This window comes from Octopus sinensis, linkage group LG27, assembly GCF_006345805.1.
Source record: "Octopus sinensis linkage group LG27, ASM634580v1, whole genome shotgun sequence".
Classification (NCBI taxonomy): Eukaryota; Metazoa; Mollusca; class Cephalopoda; order Octopoda; family Octopodidae; genus Octopus; species Octopus sinensis.
Genome location: NC_043023.1, coordinates 19,880,005 through 19,899,148, shown reverse-complemented (window position 1 = coordinate 19,899,148; position 19,144 = coordinate 19,880,005). Strand labels below are relative to the sequence as shown.

The 19,144-nt window shown below is 44.3% G+C and overlaps 1 protein-coding gene across 1 annotated transcript in view; it reads right to left on the bottom strand.

Annotated features, from left to right (window-relative positions):
- The window catches only part of LOC115225075 (suppressor of tumorigenicity 7 protein homolog), a 71,655-nt gene that overhangs the window by 1,975 nt on the left and 50,536 nt on the right, over window positions 1-19,144 (bottom strand). The window contains exons 10-14 of the mRNA XM_036513983.1: window positions 12,059-12,131; window positions 8,493-8,595; window positions 5,895-6,045; window positions 3,238-3,330; window positions 527-666 (exon numbers count right to left, since the gene is read on the bottom strand). Of these exons, the coding sequence (XP_036369876.1) occupies window positions 527-666; window positions 3,238-3,330; window positions 5,895-6,045; window positions 8,493-8,595; window positions 12,059-12,131 (560 nt within the window). The remainder of the gene's footprint in view (window positions 1-526; window positions 667-3,237; window positions 3,331-5,894; window positions 6,046-8,492; window positions 8,596-12,058; window positions 12,132-19,144) is intronic.

The window sequence follows — 19,144 nt, the reverse complement described above, 5'->3', positions numbered from 1 at the left end:
TTTCTTTGACCTCACCATTAGAACATCTGCTAAAATTATACTCCTAACTCTCCTCCTCAGTAACACGACCTTCAACTAACTTTTTTAACCACATAATAAATATTATGTACCCGCCACCTCATATCATGGACGCTTCTCTCTCCCTCTTTCTGTCTCACACTTTGCCTTATCTTCTTTTTTACCTTTTTCTTTGTTCTTCTTGTTCTCTCATTCCCTTCAACTAATCATATGAAAGCGTAACAATTATTTTCCCTCTACCTCATGCCATGGATGCTTCTCTCTCCCTCTTTTTCTCTCACTCTTCAAACTTTCTTTTCAGCTAATCGCATGAAAGCATTACAGACAAGCTAAATGAGAAACAGAATTATAGTAATAATAATTGTTTCAAACTCTAGCACAAGACCAGCAATTCCAGGGGGGGTGGCAGGTAAGTCGATTACATCGACCCCAGTGCATAACTGGTACTTATTTCATCAACCCTGAAAGAATGAAAGGCAAAGTCGACTTTGGTGGAATTTGAACTTACCGTTTTAGCAACAGTTCCCATGGGTTCTGGGTACTGGTGTGTGAGGAGTGCAAGGAGTGCTGTGAAGGAACAGAGACCGGCTGTGAAGAGGATGAAGAATGGAAGTTCCTTTTTGGGGTACACAGACACTTCATGGAAGGCTGAAATAATAATAATAATAATAACAGTAACAATAAAGTTTGTTTACTGATTGACATAAGCATACCCTGCGACCATAATATCTTGGCAAAAGAATTTGATAAGCCCAGAAAATATAAATTAAAAATTTAATAAAAATATAAACATATTTATTAACCAAAAAGTTATCAAAGAAGGCAAAGTTAGCAAAACGATGGTTATATCACTCCCAGTGCACACATATCCGCATCTCATAAACCAAGCATCAAAAAAGGTAAGATTTGTGAAACCAGTGTTTAGCTTTGAAGATGTCATCAATATTTGCTTTGGAAATGGTGCTTTCAAAGGTTCATCAGTCAACCTCATTCAATGTTCTGACTTGACTTTCTTTTTTTTTTTTTTTTTACTTGTTTCAGTCATTTGACTGCGGCCATGCTGGAGCACTGCCTTTAATCGAGCAACTCGACCCCGGGTCTTATTCTTTTGTAAGCCCAGTACTTATTCTATCGGTCTCTTTGCCGAACCGCTAAGTAACGGGGACATAAACACACCAGCATCGGTTGTCAAGCGACGTTGGGGGGACAAACACAGACAAACAAACACACATATATATATATATATAACGGCCTTCTTTCAGTTTCCATCTACCAAATCCACTCACAAAGCTTTAGTCGGCCCGAGGCTATAGTAGAAGACACTTAACCAAGGTGCCATGCAGTGGGACTGAACCCGGAATCACAGCCACTTCATTCTTCATTTTTGAAAATGTTTGCTGCTCACAGACCTAAGTTGTTCCAAACACTGATGCCACAGCAGAGGCACAGTGCAGTGGCATGCCAGAGACCTCATAGGATGTAGTTTGGTGATCCCTGCTCTACATGGTCTCTGTTGATTTATCAACCACTGTGTAAAAGGATTCGAGCGAGGTCGTTGCCAGTACTGCCTGACTGGCCCCTGTGCCGGTAGCACATAAAAAACACCCACTACACTCACGGAGTGGTTGGCGTTAGGAAGGGCATCCAGCCGTAGAAACTCAACCAGATCAGATTGGAGCCTGGTGCAGCCTCCTGGCTTCCCAGACCACGGTCACACCGTCCAACCCATGCTAGCATGGAAAGGGGACGTTAAACGATGATGATGATGATGAACAACCAGCAGTGAGACTGTTTTTAGCAGATCCCAAAACAGGATTCAGATCCCCATGGATTTAAGTTAAGGGTTCTTGTCTTGTGAGTTCCAGTGACCTTACTACTGCACTTAGTCCTCTCTGTGAAGTGGTTGGCATCAGGAAGGGCATCCAGCTGTAGAAACTCTGCGGATCAAAACTGGAGCATGGTGCAGCCATCTGGTTCGCCAGCCCTCAGTCAAAACCGTCCAACCCATGCTAGCATGGAAAGCGGACGTTAAATGATGATGATGATGTGCTAAGAGATGTGCTGTTGAAATCAAAACACCTCAGTCAGATTTCAACTCAAAATGCTAAGAGCCAACTCGTTTCTTGATTGTATTCTTTCATTCATAATCTCAGAAAAGGCACAGAAACCAACTTGAAGACAGCAAGTTTGGCTTTTTTTACCAACCTCTCCTTTTCTCAGGATTTAATGCTAGAACTTGACTCTCCCAGAGGATCCCTGGAGTAATGTTACCTGACATGGTGCATAGCTCAGATATCAGGGATTCTCTCCAAGTTGAGCCCCTACCTCTTCAGATTGAGAGGTCCCGGTTTCAAAAATATTTGTGATGTGATTAGAATGTCAGGAAGGAATTGTAAGAGGGCTTCTCCGAGCTAAGCCAATGGGCAGGAGATGAAGGGGTAGGTTAAGAACAAAATGGTTGGATAATACCCTTAGTCACAGGGAGTCTCTCCAGTCCCAGCAGTTACTTTGCTACAATGAGAGGTCACAGCAGCAGTATTTGGGACATAACCAGTGCCGGTGGCACGTAAGAGAACCATCCGAACGTGGCCGTTGCCAGCACTGTCCCGACTGGCCTCTGTGCCGGTGGCACGTAAGAGAACCATCCGAACGTGGCCGTTGCCAGCACTGCCCCGACTGGCCTCCGTGCCGGTGGCACGTAAAAAGCACCGACTACACTCACAGAGTGGTTAGCGTTAGGAAGGGCATCCAGTTGTAGAAACACTGCCAGATCAGGCTGGAGCCTGGTGCAGCCTTTTGGCTTCCCAGGTCCCTGGTCGAACCGTCCAACCCGTGCTAGTGCGGAAAGCGGATGTTAAACGATGATGATGATTAGAATACAACAAAAGAATTGCAAGATGGTTTCTTCAGGCAGAATGATCCAGCAGGAGTCCTGGGGGTAGAAGAAGAAATGGAATGGTTGGATGACATCCAGTCTCAGATGGTCGTTCTTGGAAAGTAGAAAGATGGTTGCTTCTGATAGGACACGATGGAGGAGGGACCTGAGGTCTCTTACCTCAAAAATCCCCCCAGGAGTAGTGGTGGAGAAGACGAATGAATGGATGGATGGACGTAAAGAGTCATAATAAAACACCACAGGAGATTTTGTCTGATGCTCAACCGGTTATTTTGTTGATAATTTGATGATTCTAGGAAAAAGAATTCAGCAGAGGTACTTACATGGTAAAAGTTCTCTATCAATGCTTTCTGTACAGGTGGGGTAGGGATAAAAAAGGTGACCCTTCTCTAAAGGATAAGGGATCATACGGAAAGCTGTGGAGAGAGAAAAGAGAAACAGCTGTTATTACAGAATGAATTGACCCTTTAGCATTCAGATTACTCTGTCAAATCTAATCCTTATTTATTTCCCCAGTTTTGAATTAATCATGGATTATCTCATAACTTTCAGTTTTCAATGATGTGATTGTTTAGTTTTAAAATGGCATTGCATGGTAAGTGTAAGAAGGCTGATCTGGCTAGTTTGGGTAAAAAACAGGTTCAATATTAGGGACCCAGATATAGCTGGCTTAAATGCTAAAAGGAGATATGTATATATATATATGTATTCTTTTATTCTTTTACTTGTTTCAGTCATTTGACTGCGGCCATGCTGGAGCACCGCCTTTAGTCGATCAAATCGACCCCAGGACTTATTCTTTGTAAGCCCAGTACTTATTCTATCGGTCTCTTTTGCTGAATCGCTAAGTGACGGGGATGTAAACACACCAGCATCGGTTGTCAAGCAATTCTAGAGGGACAAACACAAACACACAAACCTACACACACACACATATATATATAATACATATATACGACAGGCTTCTTTCAGTTTCTGTCTACCAAATCCACTCACGGGGCTATAGTAGAAGACACTTGCCCAAGATGCCACGCAGTGGGACTGAACCCGGAACCATGTGGCTGGTAAACAAGCTACTTACCACACAGCCACTCCTGTATGTATGTATGTATGTATGTATGTATAACCCTTTTCTATTCAGATTACTCAGTGAAATCATCATTATCATTGTCATTTAATATACTTTGCCCTTGCTGGCATGGCTTGGGTCTTTTGACCAGGGCTGGCAAGGCTGGAAGGCTGCACCAGACCCCAGTCTGATTTGGCATGGTTTCTATGGCTGGATGCCTTTACTTCCAGAGAGTAATGGGTGCTTTTACATGCCACCGGCACAGGTGCCATTTGTGTGGCACCAGTCTCTTCCACAACTGCAATTTTACTTGGTTTGATAAATCTTTTTCTTCTCAAGCAGAACATAATGCCAAGGTCTTGGTCATTCGTCATTGCCTCTGTGAAGGCCAACATTCAAAAGGTGCCTTTTATATGCCAGTTACGTGACACCAGCATCAACCACAACTACAAAAGCGTGATGTTGGTGTTGTGTAACTGGCAACCATGCTGGTAGCACATAAAAAGCACTTCTCAAGCATTGGGTCTTGTGGAGGCAAAGAGACTTCAAACTTGAAATCTTCAAAGCCACAGTCGAACTAATTCTACTCTATGGCTCAGAAACCTGGACGTTATCAAAGAAGCTTGAGAGACGGTTGGATGGAACTTACACTCACCTCCTTATGAGAGCTCAAAATCTCTCGTGGAAGCGTCATCCAACCAAAATGCAAATATATGGGAAACTACCACCTGTGTCATCTCTTGTGAAAGGTAGGAGAGTCCAGTTTGCTGGACATTGTTGTAGAGCTGAAAACAAGGTAATTTCTACTCTTCTCCTCTGGAAGCCATCTACTCGCAATACCAGAGAGTGCACACTCTCCTACCCTGATTTAATATCCAGAGATACAGGCATCCAGCAACAGGACCTCCGTAATGCCATGATGGACCGTGAAGTCTGGCGTAGCATGGTAAATTCCATTGTCTCGACCACGGTCAAACAATGATGATGGCTGATGCTGCTGGAGGCACATGAGGAGCTCTTTTTGAGTGATGGCCTAATGGAAGTAATGACCAACACCTTTGGCATCATGTCGTGCCTGAGAAGACCCATCAAGCTGAGTAAAATCGCTGACATGGAAGATACTGGTATCACGCGAATGGCAACCATGCTGGTGGCACATAAAAGGATCTGTTACACTCTTGGAGCGGTTGGTGTTAGGAAAGGGCATCTAGCCATAGAAAACCCTGCCAAATCAGACTGGAGTCTGGTGCAGCTTTCCAGCCTTGCCGGCCCCAGTGAAACTGTCCAACCCATGCCAGCATGGACCATGGATGTTCAATGATGATGAATGTTTTTGGCTGTGTATATGTATATGTTTGTGTGTCTGTGTTTGTCCCCCTAGCATTGCTTGACAACGGATGCTGGTGTGTTTACGTCCCTGTCACTTAACGGTTCAGCAAAAGAGACCGATAGAATAAGTACTGGGCTTACCAAAAGAATAAGTTCCGGGGTCGATTTGCTCGACTAAAGGCGGTGCTCCAGCATGGCCGCAGTCAAATGACTGAAACAAGTAAAATAGTAAAAAAAAAAAAGTCTGTGGCTTTAAGATTTTGATGATGTGATTGATTATTTTGAGAAGGACAATGTAGGGTGGGTGTAGTGGTGAGGGTGGGTGTAGTGGTGAGGGTGGGTGTAGTGGTGAGGGTGAGTGTAGTGGTGAGGGTGAGTGTAGTGGTGAGGGTGTGTGATCTAGTGGTGTAATATGGTTTAGTGTCTTTGAGAGTTGTGTGGGTAAGTGGTGCTATTAATGTAGCATGAAGTGTGCAGTGAGGTGTGAAATGTGGTCCAGCAGATCATCATGTGACCCCTGAACCCCACTGACACCACCACAAAGACCACGACCACCCTCACAACAACAACAACAATACTTACTGCCCTCCCATGTGCAGTGTAAGAGGTTGAGGGCACCGTCAACCCGTTTCCAGTGTGGTAAGTGAAAGAAGGCGTAGGCTATGGCCTCGCTGTCACCTCTCTTGAGGATGTGTTCAGGAGGTAGTATGAGGCTTTTCATCTCCAGCAGGTACTGAAATATAAGAGAACAGGTGAGAATATCTGGACATATAGGGGACATGGAATATAAGAATTCACACATGCACAAATACATACAAATCTGCCCATATATATGTATATATAACAACAAATTAATGTAGTGAAATATTGTGAATACCAACAGCAAATGCAAGTCCTGTAAATAAATTATTTAAACTATAAATCCCTCTCTCTCTCTTTCGGAAGGGCACTGAGCAGCTATAAGCACACATACACACACGGCAGTAACTTCCGCCTATTCAATCGCAAAGCTTCGGTCGGCTCGGGGCTATAGTGGAAGACACCTACCCAAAGTGCCATGCAGTGGGACTGAACCCGAAACCATGTAGCTAGGAAGCAAGCTCCCTAACCACACAGCCATGCCAGCGGTATCATTGACAGAGTGGCTAACTGGCTTCCGTGCCAGTGGCACTTAAAGGGCACCATTCGAGCATGATCGTTATCAGTGTCACCTTACTGGCACTTCTGCCCGTGTTACTAGGGTGCCAAGAGCACCATCCGAGTGTGATCGTTGCCAGAGCAGCCAACTGGCTTCCCTGCCAGTGGAACGTAAAAGGGCACCATTTGAGCATGATCGTTACCAAAGTCGCCAGGCACCATTCGAGCATGATCATTACCAAAGTCACCTTACTGGCACCTGTGCTGGTGGCATGTGTAAAAGGATTCGAGTGAGGTCGTTGCCAGTACCACCTCACTGGCCCCCGTGCCAGTGGCACATAAAAAGTACCCGCTACACTCTCAGAGTGGTTGGCATTAGGAAGGGCATCCAGCTGTAGAAACTCTGCCAAATCAAGACTGGAGCCTGGTGCAGCCATCTGGTTCGCCAGCCCTTAGTCAAAATCGTCCAACCCATGCTAGCATCGAAAGCGGACATTAAACAATGATGATGATGATAAATTGATGTTATTGCATTATTTACTTTGAAGGCATCCACATGCCAATCGCATCTGTTTACCTTAAAACATTGTGACACACCTTTAACTACACATACTCAATTAAATAACATAAAACTTAATAGGACCAAACAAGAGGGAGCTTACGGAAAAACCACAGATCAAAGCAAGGCAAACAATGGTGGAATGGATACAGACAACCTGAGATTATAATAGAGAACACTTGCCCAAGGTGCCACAGAGTGAGAATGGACAGTTTGACCGGAGCTGGCAAGCCAGAGGGCTACATCAGGCCCCAGGTGTCTGCTTTAGCATGCTTTCTGTGGCTGGATACCCTACCTAATGCCAACCGCCATTGATGGCACATTTACACGGTGACACCAGTACTCACACGGTTGCCAAATGGATTGTAAGACATGGATGTCTCAGCTCAGAGGGGAAGAACTACACACACACACAAGAATTGGGCTTCAAATAGTTTCTATCAACAAATTCACGCACAAGGTATCAGACAACCTGAGATTATAATAGAGAACACTTGCCCAAGGTGCCACAGAGTGAGAATGAACTTGGAACCACACACTTGTAGAGTGATTTCTGTATCTATTGCCATGACTGTGCATTTGAATGTGGCCATGATGGAGCACCACCTGAGGCTATAGTAGAAGTCACTTGCCCAAGGTGCCTTGCAGTGGGACCGAACCCGGAACCATGTCGTTAGTAAGCAAACTACTTACCACACAGCCATTCCTATATAAGAGGGGAAGTCAAAAATTATCCCCACTTTCGCCTTAACATATCTTCATTATTGTCACGCTGCCTTCTGCACATCCACCATTATAGTTGGAACTATTGTGGTGATCAAAGTTTGAACCCGATTGCGCCATTTTTCTTTCTGGCTTTACAGTGTAAGCATGGCCACTCCTCTAGCAATGTGCATCAAAGCAGAACAAAGAACAGTGATCAGAGAGATGGAAACGGTGAGCCTGTTCATCATTACCATCTCTCAAGCTTTCTGAATCTTGTCACCTGTGGTTGAGGTTGGTGGGCATCCTGCTCCCGCTTTGTGTGTCACGCCTGTCCAATCACAACTAAACTTCTCAGTTCACTCCCACACGCTTCTACATGGTAGTTCACTGTCCCCATATTGTGCCAAAAGCCTTCAATGAATTTCAGCACCTGACACAACTTTCGTCCAGAGAAATCACATCACTGCCCTTTGTTCTTCTTTGCTGTACATTGCCAGTAGAGTGGCCATGCTTACTCTGCAAAAGCGAGGAAGAAAAGTGGTACGATCTGGCTCAAACTTGGATTACATGAGCTTAATAGTACCAACTATAAGCACACATGCACAGAAGGCAGTGTGACAATAAAAAAGGTATGTTATAGCAAAAGTACGGGATAATCTTTGACTTAACCTTGTGAATATGTGTGTGTGTATATATACACACACACACACATATATACATTCACACACACAAATATATACATTCACACACACACACGCACACATAGAGTGTCATCTTACCTTAGGCGCATGAGGATTAAACTCCACAGCTCTGTGAATGGCTTCAACAGCTGACATCTCTGCTGAGCTGAGGCCTCTTTTAGAAGCAACATCTGGGGAAAATCTGTAAAGAAAAACAATAACAAAATAAACAGCCACAAAACCTTATTGAACAGACAGAAACTGGGCAGCTCTGGGTGGGAATTGATTTGAGCTGGGATGACCTGCTGGGTGAACACTCTTTTCCCTTCAGGTCACTAAGAAAAACTGAAGTAAAAATGATGATGATGATGATGATGATGGTGGTGATGATGGCCATAAGAAATGATAATTATGCTAGGGATTGTGGTGATGATGATGGTGATGAAAGAATGAGCAAGTTACAATAACAATGAGAGATGCAGCTGTGGGATATTGTTAGTGAGACAGGCAGCACTGAAATGTGAACAGTGAGAAATACCTAGCAACTGCTAAGATAAACTTGGCTTTCGTGGACTTGGAGAAAGCCTTTGGCAGGGTCCCCCGATCCCTTATCTGGTGGGCGATGTGGAAACTGGAGATTGACGAATGGTTAATAAGGGCTGTACAGGCCCTTTACAAAGAGGCCGTTAGTAAGGTTAGGGTTGACAATGAGTATAGAGAAGAATTCCGGGTAGAAGTAGGAAGTTCACTAAGGATCAGCCCCCTCTTATTCATCTTAATCCTCCAGGCAACTCAAGACAGGTTGCCCCTGGGAGCTCCTCCATGCTGATGACCTGACCCTCATAGCAGAATCGCAACAAGAACTAGAGAAGAAATTTCAGTTGTGGAAGTGAGGTTTAGAATCAAAAGGCCTTAGAGTCAATGTAGCAAAGACCAAAGTCCCAGTAAGTAGGAAGGCAAACTCATCACACACTCCCTCAGGTAGGTGGCTCCGCTTGATCTGTAGAAAAGGTGTGGGTAGAAACTCCATAAGATGTACCCAGTATAAGCTATGGACACATAAGACATGCAGCAACATCAAAGAAAGATTAACCGAGAAGATAGCTTTCATGTGCAGCAGATGCACAGGGGCAATAGACACCATTGATACTAAGAAAACAGATTCCATTACACTCCAGGGGAAGAAACTAGAAGTAGTTGATAGCTTCCACTACCTAGGTGGCCAAGTTAGTAGTGGGGGTGGATGCTCAGAGAGAGTTACCACTAGAATAAGAATAGCCTGGGCAAAGTTCAGAAAGCTTCTATTCCTACTGGTGACAAAGGGCCTCTAGCTCTGAGTGAAAGGTAGATTGTACAATGCATGTGTGCGAACTGCCATGCTTCACGGCAGTGAAACATGGACCATGACTGCTGAGAACATGCGTAGGCTCGAAAGAAATGAAGCTAGCATGATCCGCTGGATGTGTAATGTCAGTATGCACACACAACAGAGGGTAAGTGCCCTGAGAGAAATGCTGGACATAAGCATTGGATGTGGCGTGCAAAAGAGACTTTTGCGCTAGTATGGTCATGTACAACAGATGGATGAGGAGAGCTGTATGAAGAAGTGCCACTCCCAAATAATGGAAGGAACCCAGGGTAGAGGTAGACCTAGGAAGATATGGGATGAGGTGGTCAAGCATGACTTTCAAAAGCTGGGCCTCACAGAGGCAATGACAAAAGACCAAGACCTCTGGAGATATGCTGTGACTGTGAAGACCCGACAAATGAAGGGAGTTCACAGCTGTGACCTACACCACTCAAAAGTACCTTTGGATTGTAGAGCAACATGCCATGCTTGAGGAGAGCTATTGAGTCAAGTACATCAAAATTAAAATCAAATCATACCACAATCAAATGGAAATTGTAGTTGTTGCTGAGGCCAGTGCCACCTGTCTGGCTGCCCCTGCCAGTGCCACCTGTTTGGCTGCCCCTGCACGTAAAAAGCACCATCCAAATGTGGACGATGCCAGCCCCGACTGGCTCCTGTTGCCTTGACTTGCTCCCATGCTGGTGGCACATAAAAGCACCCACTACACTCATGGAGTGGTTGGCATTAGGAAGGGCATCGAACCGTAGAAATACTGCCAGATCAGACTGGAGCCTGGTGCAGCCTCCTGGCTTCCCAGACCCCAGTCAAACTGTCCAACCCATGCCAGCATGGAAAACAGACGTTAAAGGATGATGATGATGATGATGAGAGAGGCAGGTGTGAAATGTAGCCAATGGGAAAGGATGCTGTGAAATGTGGTTCGTGAGAGAGAGGTAGCTGTGAAATATGACCAGGGAGAGAGAGGTAGCTGTGAAATATGACCAGGGAGAGAGAGGTAGCTGTGAAATATGGCCAGGGAGAGAGAGAGGTAGCTGTGAAATATGGCCAGAGAGAGAGAGAGAGAGATAGCTGTGAAATATGGCCAGGGAGAGAGAGGTAGCTGTGAAATATGGCCAGGGAGAGAGAGATAGCTGTGAAATATGGCCAGGGAGAGAGAGAGAGAGAGAGAGAGATGTGAAATATGGCCAGGGAGAGAGAGAGAGAGGTAGCTGTGAAATATGGCCAGGGAGAGAGAGAGAGTAGCTGTGAAATATGGCCAGAGAGAGAGAGAGGTAGCTGTGAAATATGGCCAGAGAGAGATGAGCTGAGAGAGAGAGATGAGAGAGAGAGGTAGCTGTGTGAAATATGGCCAGAGAGAGAGAGAGAGAGAGTAGCTGTGAAATATGGCCAGAGAGAGAGAGGTAGCTGTGAAATATGGCCAGAGAGAGAGAGAGAGAGGTAGCTGTGAAATATGGCCAGGGAGAGAGAGGTAGCTGTGAAATATGGCCAGAGAGAGAGGTAGCTGTGAAATATGGCGCAGAGAGAGGGAGACGAGAGAGAGGTAGCTGTGAATATGGCCAGAGAGAGAGAGAGGAGCTGGTGTGAGTGATGATGGCAAGAGGGAGAGAGAGAGAGAGGTAGCTGTGAAATATGGCAGAGAGAGAGAGAGGAGAGAGACGAGAGAGAGAGAGAGAGAGAGAGAGAGAGAGAGAGAGAGATAGCTGTGAAATATGGCCAGAGAGAGAGATGTGGCTGTGACATATGTCTGGAGAGAGTTGTAGCTGAGAAGAAGCTGTGAAATGTGACCAGTGAGAGAAGCAGTTGGGTGGCCAATAAGAGGAGAAGACTTCCTCAAACTAGAAAGAATTTGAAAATGTTTGCTTTCACTAAATCCTCAAAGTTTGTACTTCTAGTATTTGAGTGAAGTTCTAAAGGTGGCTGCCATTGTTGCCTGCACTCATCTCAGTCACTCAAGTCACTGAGGAAAGTTTCATACTCAACTCGATCAGCCAAAACAGTGGGAAAAAACATCAATTTTGCTGCACTCAACCAATGAAGAAAACTTTGGCCCAGTCACTCAAACAATTGAGGGAAGGCTGGACTTAACCCCTGATAGCCTCAAAGGGGTCACTCGACGGGTTTAGTAATCACAGCTAAATCCTTTCTGAAACTTCAATGGGGGAAAGATACAGTTGATAACATAGTTCTAGACAGTTTTAAAATCACACAGGATGGTCATAGCTGGAACGTCTTTCAATCTAGTTTAGCTTTGACACAACAATCACAACAAAAACAAGTTAAAAAGGATACTTACTTGTCTGCTACAGCTCGGGCTTTTAGTAATGCTGCTGTGTAACATATTGTAGCTGACTTTGGAAGATTTATATCTGTGAATATATACACAGGGTGTGGATAGAATCAAATATATACATGTGGGTGTATACATATATTGACATAAGGTGTGTATAAAGTCAAATATGTGTCTGTGTGTATATGTGTCAGACCTCACAGAGGCAATGACTCAGATTCGGGACCTCACAGAGGCAATGGTTAGTGACTGAGACCTTTGGTGATATGCTGTGCTTAAGAAGACTTGTCAAAGCAAGTGAAATAGTTGTGGTCAGTGCCAGTTTCTTGTAGGTGGCACCAATGCTGGTAGCACATTATAAGCACCAATTCCGGTGGCACATTATAAGCACCAATTCCGGTGGCACATTATAAGCAGCATTTGAATGTTGGGCTTCATGGAAGCAACAACAAATGACTGAGACCTTTAGCAATGACTGAGACCTTCAGCAATGGACTGAGACCTTTAGCAATGACTGAGACCTTCAGCAATGACTGAGACCTTTAGCAATGACTGAGACCTTTAGCAATGACTGAGACCTTTAGCAATGGACTGAGACCTTTAGCAATGGACTGAGACCTGTAGCAATGACTGAGACCTTTAGCAATGACTGAGACCTTTAGCAATGACTGAGACCTTTAGCAATGACTGAGACCTTCAGCAACGACTGAGACCTTTAGCAATGACTGAGACCTTTAGCAATGGACTGAGACCTTTAGCAATGACTGAGACCTTTAGCAATGGACTGAGACCTTTAGCAATGACTGAGACCTTTAGCAATGACTGAGACCTTTAGCAGTAACTGAGACCTTTTGCAATGGACTGAGACCTTTAGCAATGGACTGAGACCTTTAGCAATGACTGAGACCTTTAGCAATGGACTGAGACCTTTAGCAATGACTGAGACCTTTAGCAATGGACTGAGACCTTTAGCAATGACTGAGACCTTTAGCAATGACTGAGACCTTTAGCAATGACTGAGACCTTTTGCAATGGACTGAGACCTTTAGCAATGACTGAGACCTTTAGCAATGGACTGAGACCTTTAGCAATGACTGAGACCTTTAGCAATGGACTGAGACCTTTAGCAATGGACTGAGACCTTTAGCAATGACCGAGACCTTTAGCAATGGACTGAGACCTTTAGCAATGACTGAGACCTTTAGCAATGGACTGAGACCTTTAGCAATGACTGAGACCTTTAGCAATGGACTGAGACCTTTAGCAATGACTGAGACCTTTAGCAATGGACTGAGACCTTTAGCAATGGACTGAGACCTTTAGCAATGACTGAGACCTTTAGCAATGACTGAGACCTTTAGCAATGACTGAGACCTTTAGCAATGGACTGAGACCTTTAGCAATGACTGAGACCTTTAGCAATGGACTGAGACCTTTAGCAATGGACTGAGACCTTTAGCAATGACTGAGACCTTTAGCAATGACTGAGACCTTTAGCAATGACTGAGACATTTAGCAATGGACTGAGACCTTTAGCAATGACTGAGACCTTTAGCAATGGACTGAGACCTTTAGCAATGACTGAGACCTTTAGCAATGACTGAGACCTTTAGCAATGACTGAGACCTTTTGCAATGGACTGAGACCTTTAGCAATGACTGAGACCTTCAGCAATGACAGACCTTTAGCAATGGACTGAGACCTTTAGCAATGACTGAGACCTTTAGCAATGACTGAGACCTTTAGCAATGACTGAGACCTTTAGCAATGACTGAGACCTTCAGCAATGACTGAGACCTTTAGCAATGACTGAGACCTTTAGCAATGGACTGAGACCTTTAGCAATGACCGAGACCTTTAGCAATGGACTGAGACCTTTAGCAATGACTGAGACCTTTAGCAATGGACTGAGACCTTTAGCAATGACTGAGACCTTTAGCAATGACTGAGACCTTTAGCAATGGACTGAGACCTTTAGCAATGACTGAGACCTTTAGCAATGACTGAGACCTTTAGCAATGACTGAGACCTTTAGCAATGACTGAGACCTTTAGCAATGACTGAGACCTTTAGCAATGACTGAGACCTTTAGCAATGGACTGAGACCTTTAGCAATGGACTGAGACCTTTAGCAATGACTGAGACCTTTAGCAATGGACTGAGACCTTTAGCAATGACTGAGACCTTTAGCAATGACTGAGACCTTTAGCAATGACTGAGACCTTTAGCAATGACTGAGACCTTTAGCAATGGACTGAGACCTTTAGCAATGACTGAGACCTTTAGCAATGACTGAGACCTTTAGCAATGACTGAGACCTTTAGCAATGGACTGAGACCTTTAGCAATGGACTGAGACCTTTAGCAATGACTGAGACCTTTAGCAATGACTGAGACCTTCAGCAATGACTGAGACCTTTAGCAATGACTGAGACCTTTAGCAATGACTGAGACCTTTAGCAATGGACTGAGACCTTTAGCAATGACTGAGACCTTTAGCAATGACTGAGACCTTTAGCAATGACTGAGACCTTTTGCAATGGACTGAGACCTTTAGCAATGACTCAGACCTTCAGCAATGACAGACCTTTAGCAATGGACTGAGACCTTTAGCAATGACTGAGACCTTTAGCAATGACTGAGACCTTTAGCAATGACTGAGACCTTTAGCAATGACTGAGACCTTTAGCAATAACTGAGACCTTTTGCAATGGACTGAGACCTTTAGCAATGACTGAGACCTTTAGCAATGGACTGAGACCTTTAGCAATGACTGAGACCTTTAGCAATGGACTGAGACCTTTAGCAATGGACTGAGACCTTTAGCAATGACTGAGACCTTTAGCAATGACTGAGACCTTTAGCAATGACTGAGACATTTAGCAATGGACTGAGACCTTTAGCAATGACTGAGACCTTTAGCAATGGACTGAGACCTTTAGCAATGACTGAGACCTTTAGCAATGACTGAGACCTTTAGCAATGACTGAGACCTTTTGCAATGGACTGAGACCTTTAGCAATGACTGAGACCTTCAGCAATGACAGACCTTTAGCAATGGACTGAGACCTTTAGCAATGACTGAGACCTTTAGCAATGGACTGAGACCTTTAGCAATGACTGAGACCTTTAGCAATGACTGAGACCTTTAGCAATAACTGAGACCTTTTGCAATGGAATGAGACCTTTAGCAATGACTGAGACCTTCAGCAACGACTGAGACCTTTAGCAATGACTGAGACCTTTAGCAATGGACTGAGACCTTTAGCAATGACTGAGACCTTTAGCAATGGACTGAGACCTTTAGCAATGACTGAGACCTTTAGCAATGACTGAGACCTTTAGCAATGACTGAGACCTTTTGCAATGGACTGAGACCTTTAGCAATGACTGAGACCTTTAGCAATGGACTGAGACCTTTAGCAATGACTGAGACCTTTAGCAATGGACTGAGACCTTTAGCAATGACTGAGACCTTTAGCAATGGACTGAGACCTTTAGCAATGACTGAGACCTTTAGCAATGGACTGAGACTTTAGCAATGACTGAGACCTTTAGCAATGACTGAGACCTTTAGCAATGACTGAGACCTTTTGCAATGGACTGAGACCTTTAGCAATGACTGAGACCTTTAGCAATGGACTGAGACCTTTAGCAATGACGAGACCTTTAGCAATGGACTGAGACCTTTAGCAATGGACTGAGACCTTTAGCAATGACCGAGACCTTTAGCAATGGACTGAGACCTTTAGCAATGACTGAGACCTTTAGCAATGGACTGAGACCTTTAGCAATGACTGAGACCTTTAGCAATGGACTGAGACCTTTAGCAATGACTGAGACCTTTAGCAATGGACTGAGACCTTTAGCAATGGACTGAGACCTTTAGCAATGACTGAGACCTTTAGCAATGACTGAGACTTTAGCAATGACTGAGACATTTAGCAATGGACTGAGACCTTTAGCAATGGACTGAGACCTTTAGCAATGACTGAGACCTTTAGCAATGACTGAGACCTTAGCAATGACTGAGACCTTTTGCAATGGACTGAGACCTTTAGCAATGACTGAGACCTTCAGCAATGACAGACCTTTAGCAATGGACTGAGACCTTTAGCAATGACTGAGACCTTAGCAATGACTGAGCCCTTTAGCAATGACTGAGACCTTTAGCAATGACTGAGACCTTCAGCAATGACTGAGACCTTTAGCAAGGACTGAGACCTTTAGCAATGGACTGAGACCTTTAGCAATGACCGAGACCTTTAGCAATGGACTGAGACCTTTAGCAATGACTGAGACCTTTAGCAAATGACCTAGCTGAGACCTTTAGCAATGACTGAGACCTTTAGCAATGACTGAGACCTTTAGCAATGACTGAGACTTTAGCAATGACTGAGACCTTAGCAATGGACTGAGACCTTTAGCAATGACTGAGACCTTTAGCAATGACTGAGACCTTTAGCAATGACTGAGACCTTTTGCAATGGACTGAGACCTTTAGCAAAGGACTGAGACCTTTAGCAATGACTGAGACCTTTAGCAATGACTGAGACCTTCAGCAATGACTGAGACATTTAGCAATGGACTGAGACCTTTAGCAATGACTGAGACCTTTAGCAATGGACTGAGACCTTTAGCAATGACTGAGACCTTTAGCAATGACTGAGACCTTTAGCAATGACTGAGACCTTTTGCAATGGACTGAGACCTTTAGCAATGACTGAGACCTTCAGCAATGACAGACCTTTAGCAATGGACTGAGACCTTTAGCAATGACTGAGACCTTTAGCAATGACTGAGACCTTTAGCAATGACTGAGACCTTTAGCAATAACTGAGACCTTTTGCAATGGACTGAGACCTTTAGCAATGACTGAGACCTTTAGCAATGGACTGAGACCTTTAGCAATGACTGAGACCTTTAGCAATGGACTGAGACCTTTAGCAATGGACTGAGACCTTTAGCAATGACTGAGACCTTTAGCAATGACTGAGACCTTTAGCAATGACTGAGACATTTAGCAATGGACTGAGACCTTAGCAATGACTGAGACCTTTAGCAATGGACTGAGACCTTTAGCAATGACTGAGACTTTAGCAATGACTGAGACCTTTAGCAATGACTGAGACCTTTTGCAATGGACTGAGACCTTTAGCAATGACTGAGACCTTCAGCAATGACAGACCTTTAGCAATGGACTGAGACCTTTAGCAATGACTGAGACCTTTAGCAATGGACTGAGACCTTTAGCAATGACTGAGACCTTTAGCAATGACTGAGACCTTTAGCAATAACTGAGACCTTTTGCAATGGACTGAGACCTTTAGCAATGACTGAGACCTTCAGCAACGACTGAGACCTTTAGCAATGACTGAGACCTTTAGCAATGGACTGAGACCTTTAGCAATGACTGAGACCTTTAGCAATGGACTGAGACCTTTAGCAATGACTGAGACCTTTAGCAATGACTGAGACCTTTAGCAATGACTGAGACCTTTTGCAATGGACTGAGACCTTTAGCAATGACTGAGACCTTTAGCAATGGACTGAGACCTTTAGCAATGACTGAGACCTTTAGCAATGGACTGAGACCTTTAGCAATGACTGAGACCTTTAGCAATGGACTGAGACCTTTAGCAATGACTGAGACCTTTAGCAATGGACTGAGACCTTTAGCAATGACTGAGACCTTTAGCAATGACTGAGACCTTTAGCAATGACTGAGACCTTTTGCAAGGGACTGAGACCTTTAGCAATGACTGAGACCTTTAGCAATGGACTGAGACCTTTAGCAATGACTGAGACCTTTAGCAATGGACTGAGACCTTTAGCAATGGACTGAGACCTTTAGCAATGACCGAGACCTTTAGCAATGGACTGAGACCTTTAGCAATGACTGAGACCTTTAGCAATGGACTGAGACCTTTAGCAATGACTGAGACCTTTAGCAATGGACTGAGACCTTTAGCAATGACTGAGACCTTTAGCAATGGACTGAGACCTTTAGCAATGGACTGAGACCTTTAGCAATGACTGAGACCTTTAGCAATGACTGAGACCTTTAGCAATGACTGAGAAATTTAGCAATGGACTGAGACCTTTAGCAATGGACTGAGACCTTTAGCAATGACTGAGACCTTTAGCAATGACTGAGACCTTTAGCAATGACTGAGACCTTTTGCAATGGACTGAGACCTTTAGCAATGACTGAGACCTTCAGCAATGACAGACCTTTAGCAATGGACTGAGACCTTTAGCAATGACTGAGACCTTTAGCAATGACTGAGACCTTTAGCAATGACTGAGACCTTTAGCAATGACTGAGACCTTTAGCAATGACTGAGACCTTCAGCAATGACTGAGACCTTTAGCAATGGACTGAGACCTTTAGCAATGGACTGAGACCTTTAGCAATGACCGAGACCTTTAGCAATGGACTGAGACCTTTAGCAATGGACTGAGACCTTTAGCAATGACTGAGACCTTTAGCAATGACCGAGACCTTTAGCAATGGACTGAGACCTTTAGCAATGACTGAGACCTTTAGCAATGGACTGAGACCTTTAGCAATGACTGAGACCTTTAGCAATGGACTGAGACCTTTAGCAATGACTGAGACCTTTAGCAATGGACTGAGACCTTTAGCAATGGACTGAGACCTTTAGCAATGACTGAGACCTTTAGCAATGACTGAGACCTTTAGCAATGACTGAGAAATTTAGCAATGGACTGAGACCTTTAGCAATGGACTGAGACCTTTAGCAATGACTGAGACCTTTAGCAATGACTGAGACCTTTAGCAATGACTGAGACCTTTTGCAATGGACTGAGACCTTAGCAATGACTGAGACCTCAGCAATGACAGACCTTTAGCAATGGACTGAGACCTTTAGCAATGACTGAGACCTTTAGCAATGACTGAGACCTTAGCAATGACTGAGACCTTTAGCAATGACTGAGACCTTTAGCAATGACTGAGACCTTCAGCAATGACTGAGACCTTTAGCAATGGACTGAGACCTTTAGCAATGGACTGAGACCTTTAGCAATGACCGAGACCTTTAGCAATGGACTGAGACCTTTAGCAATG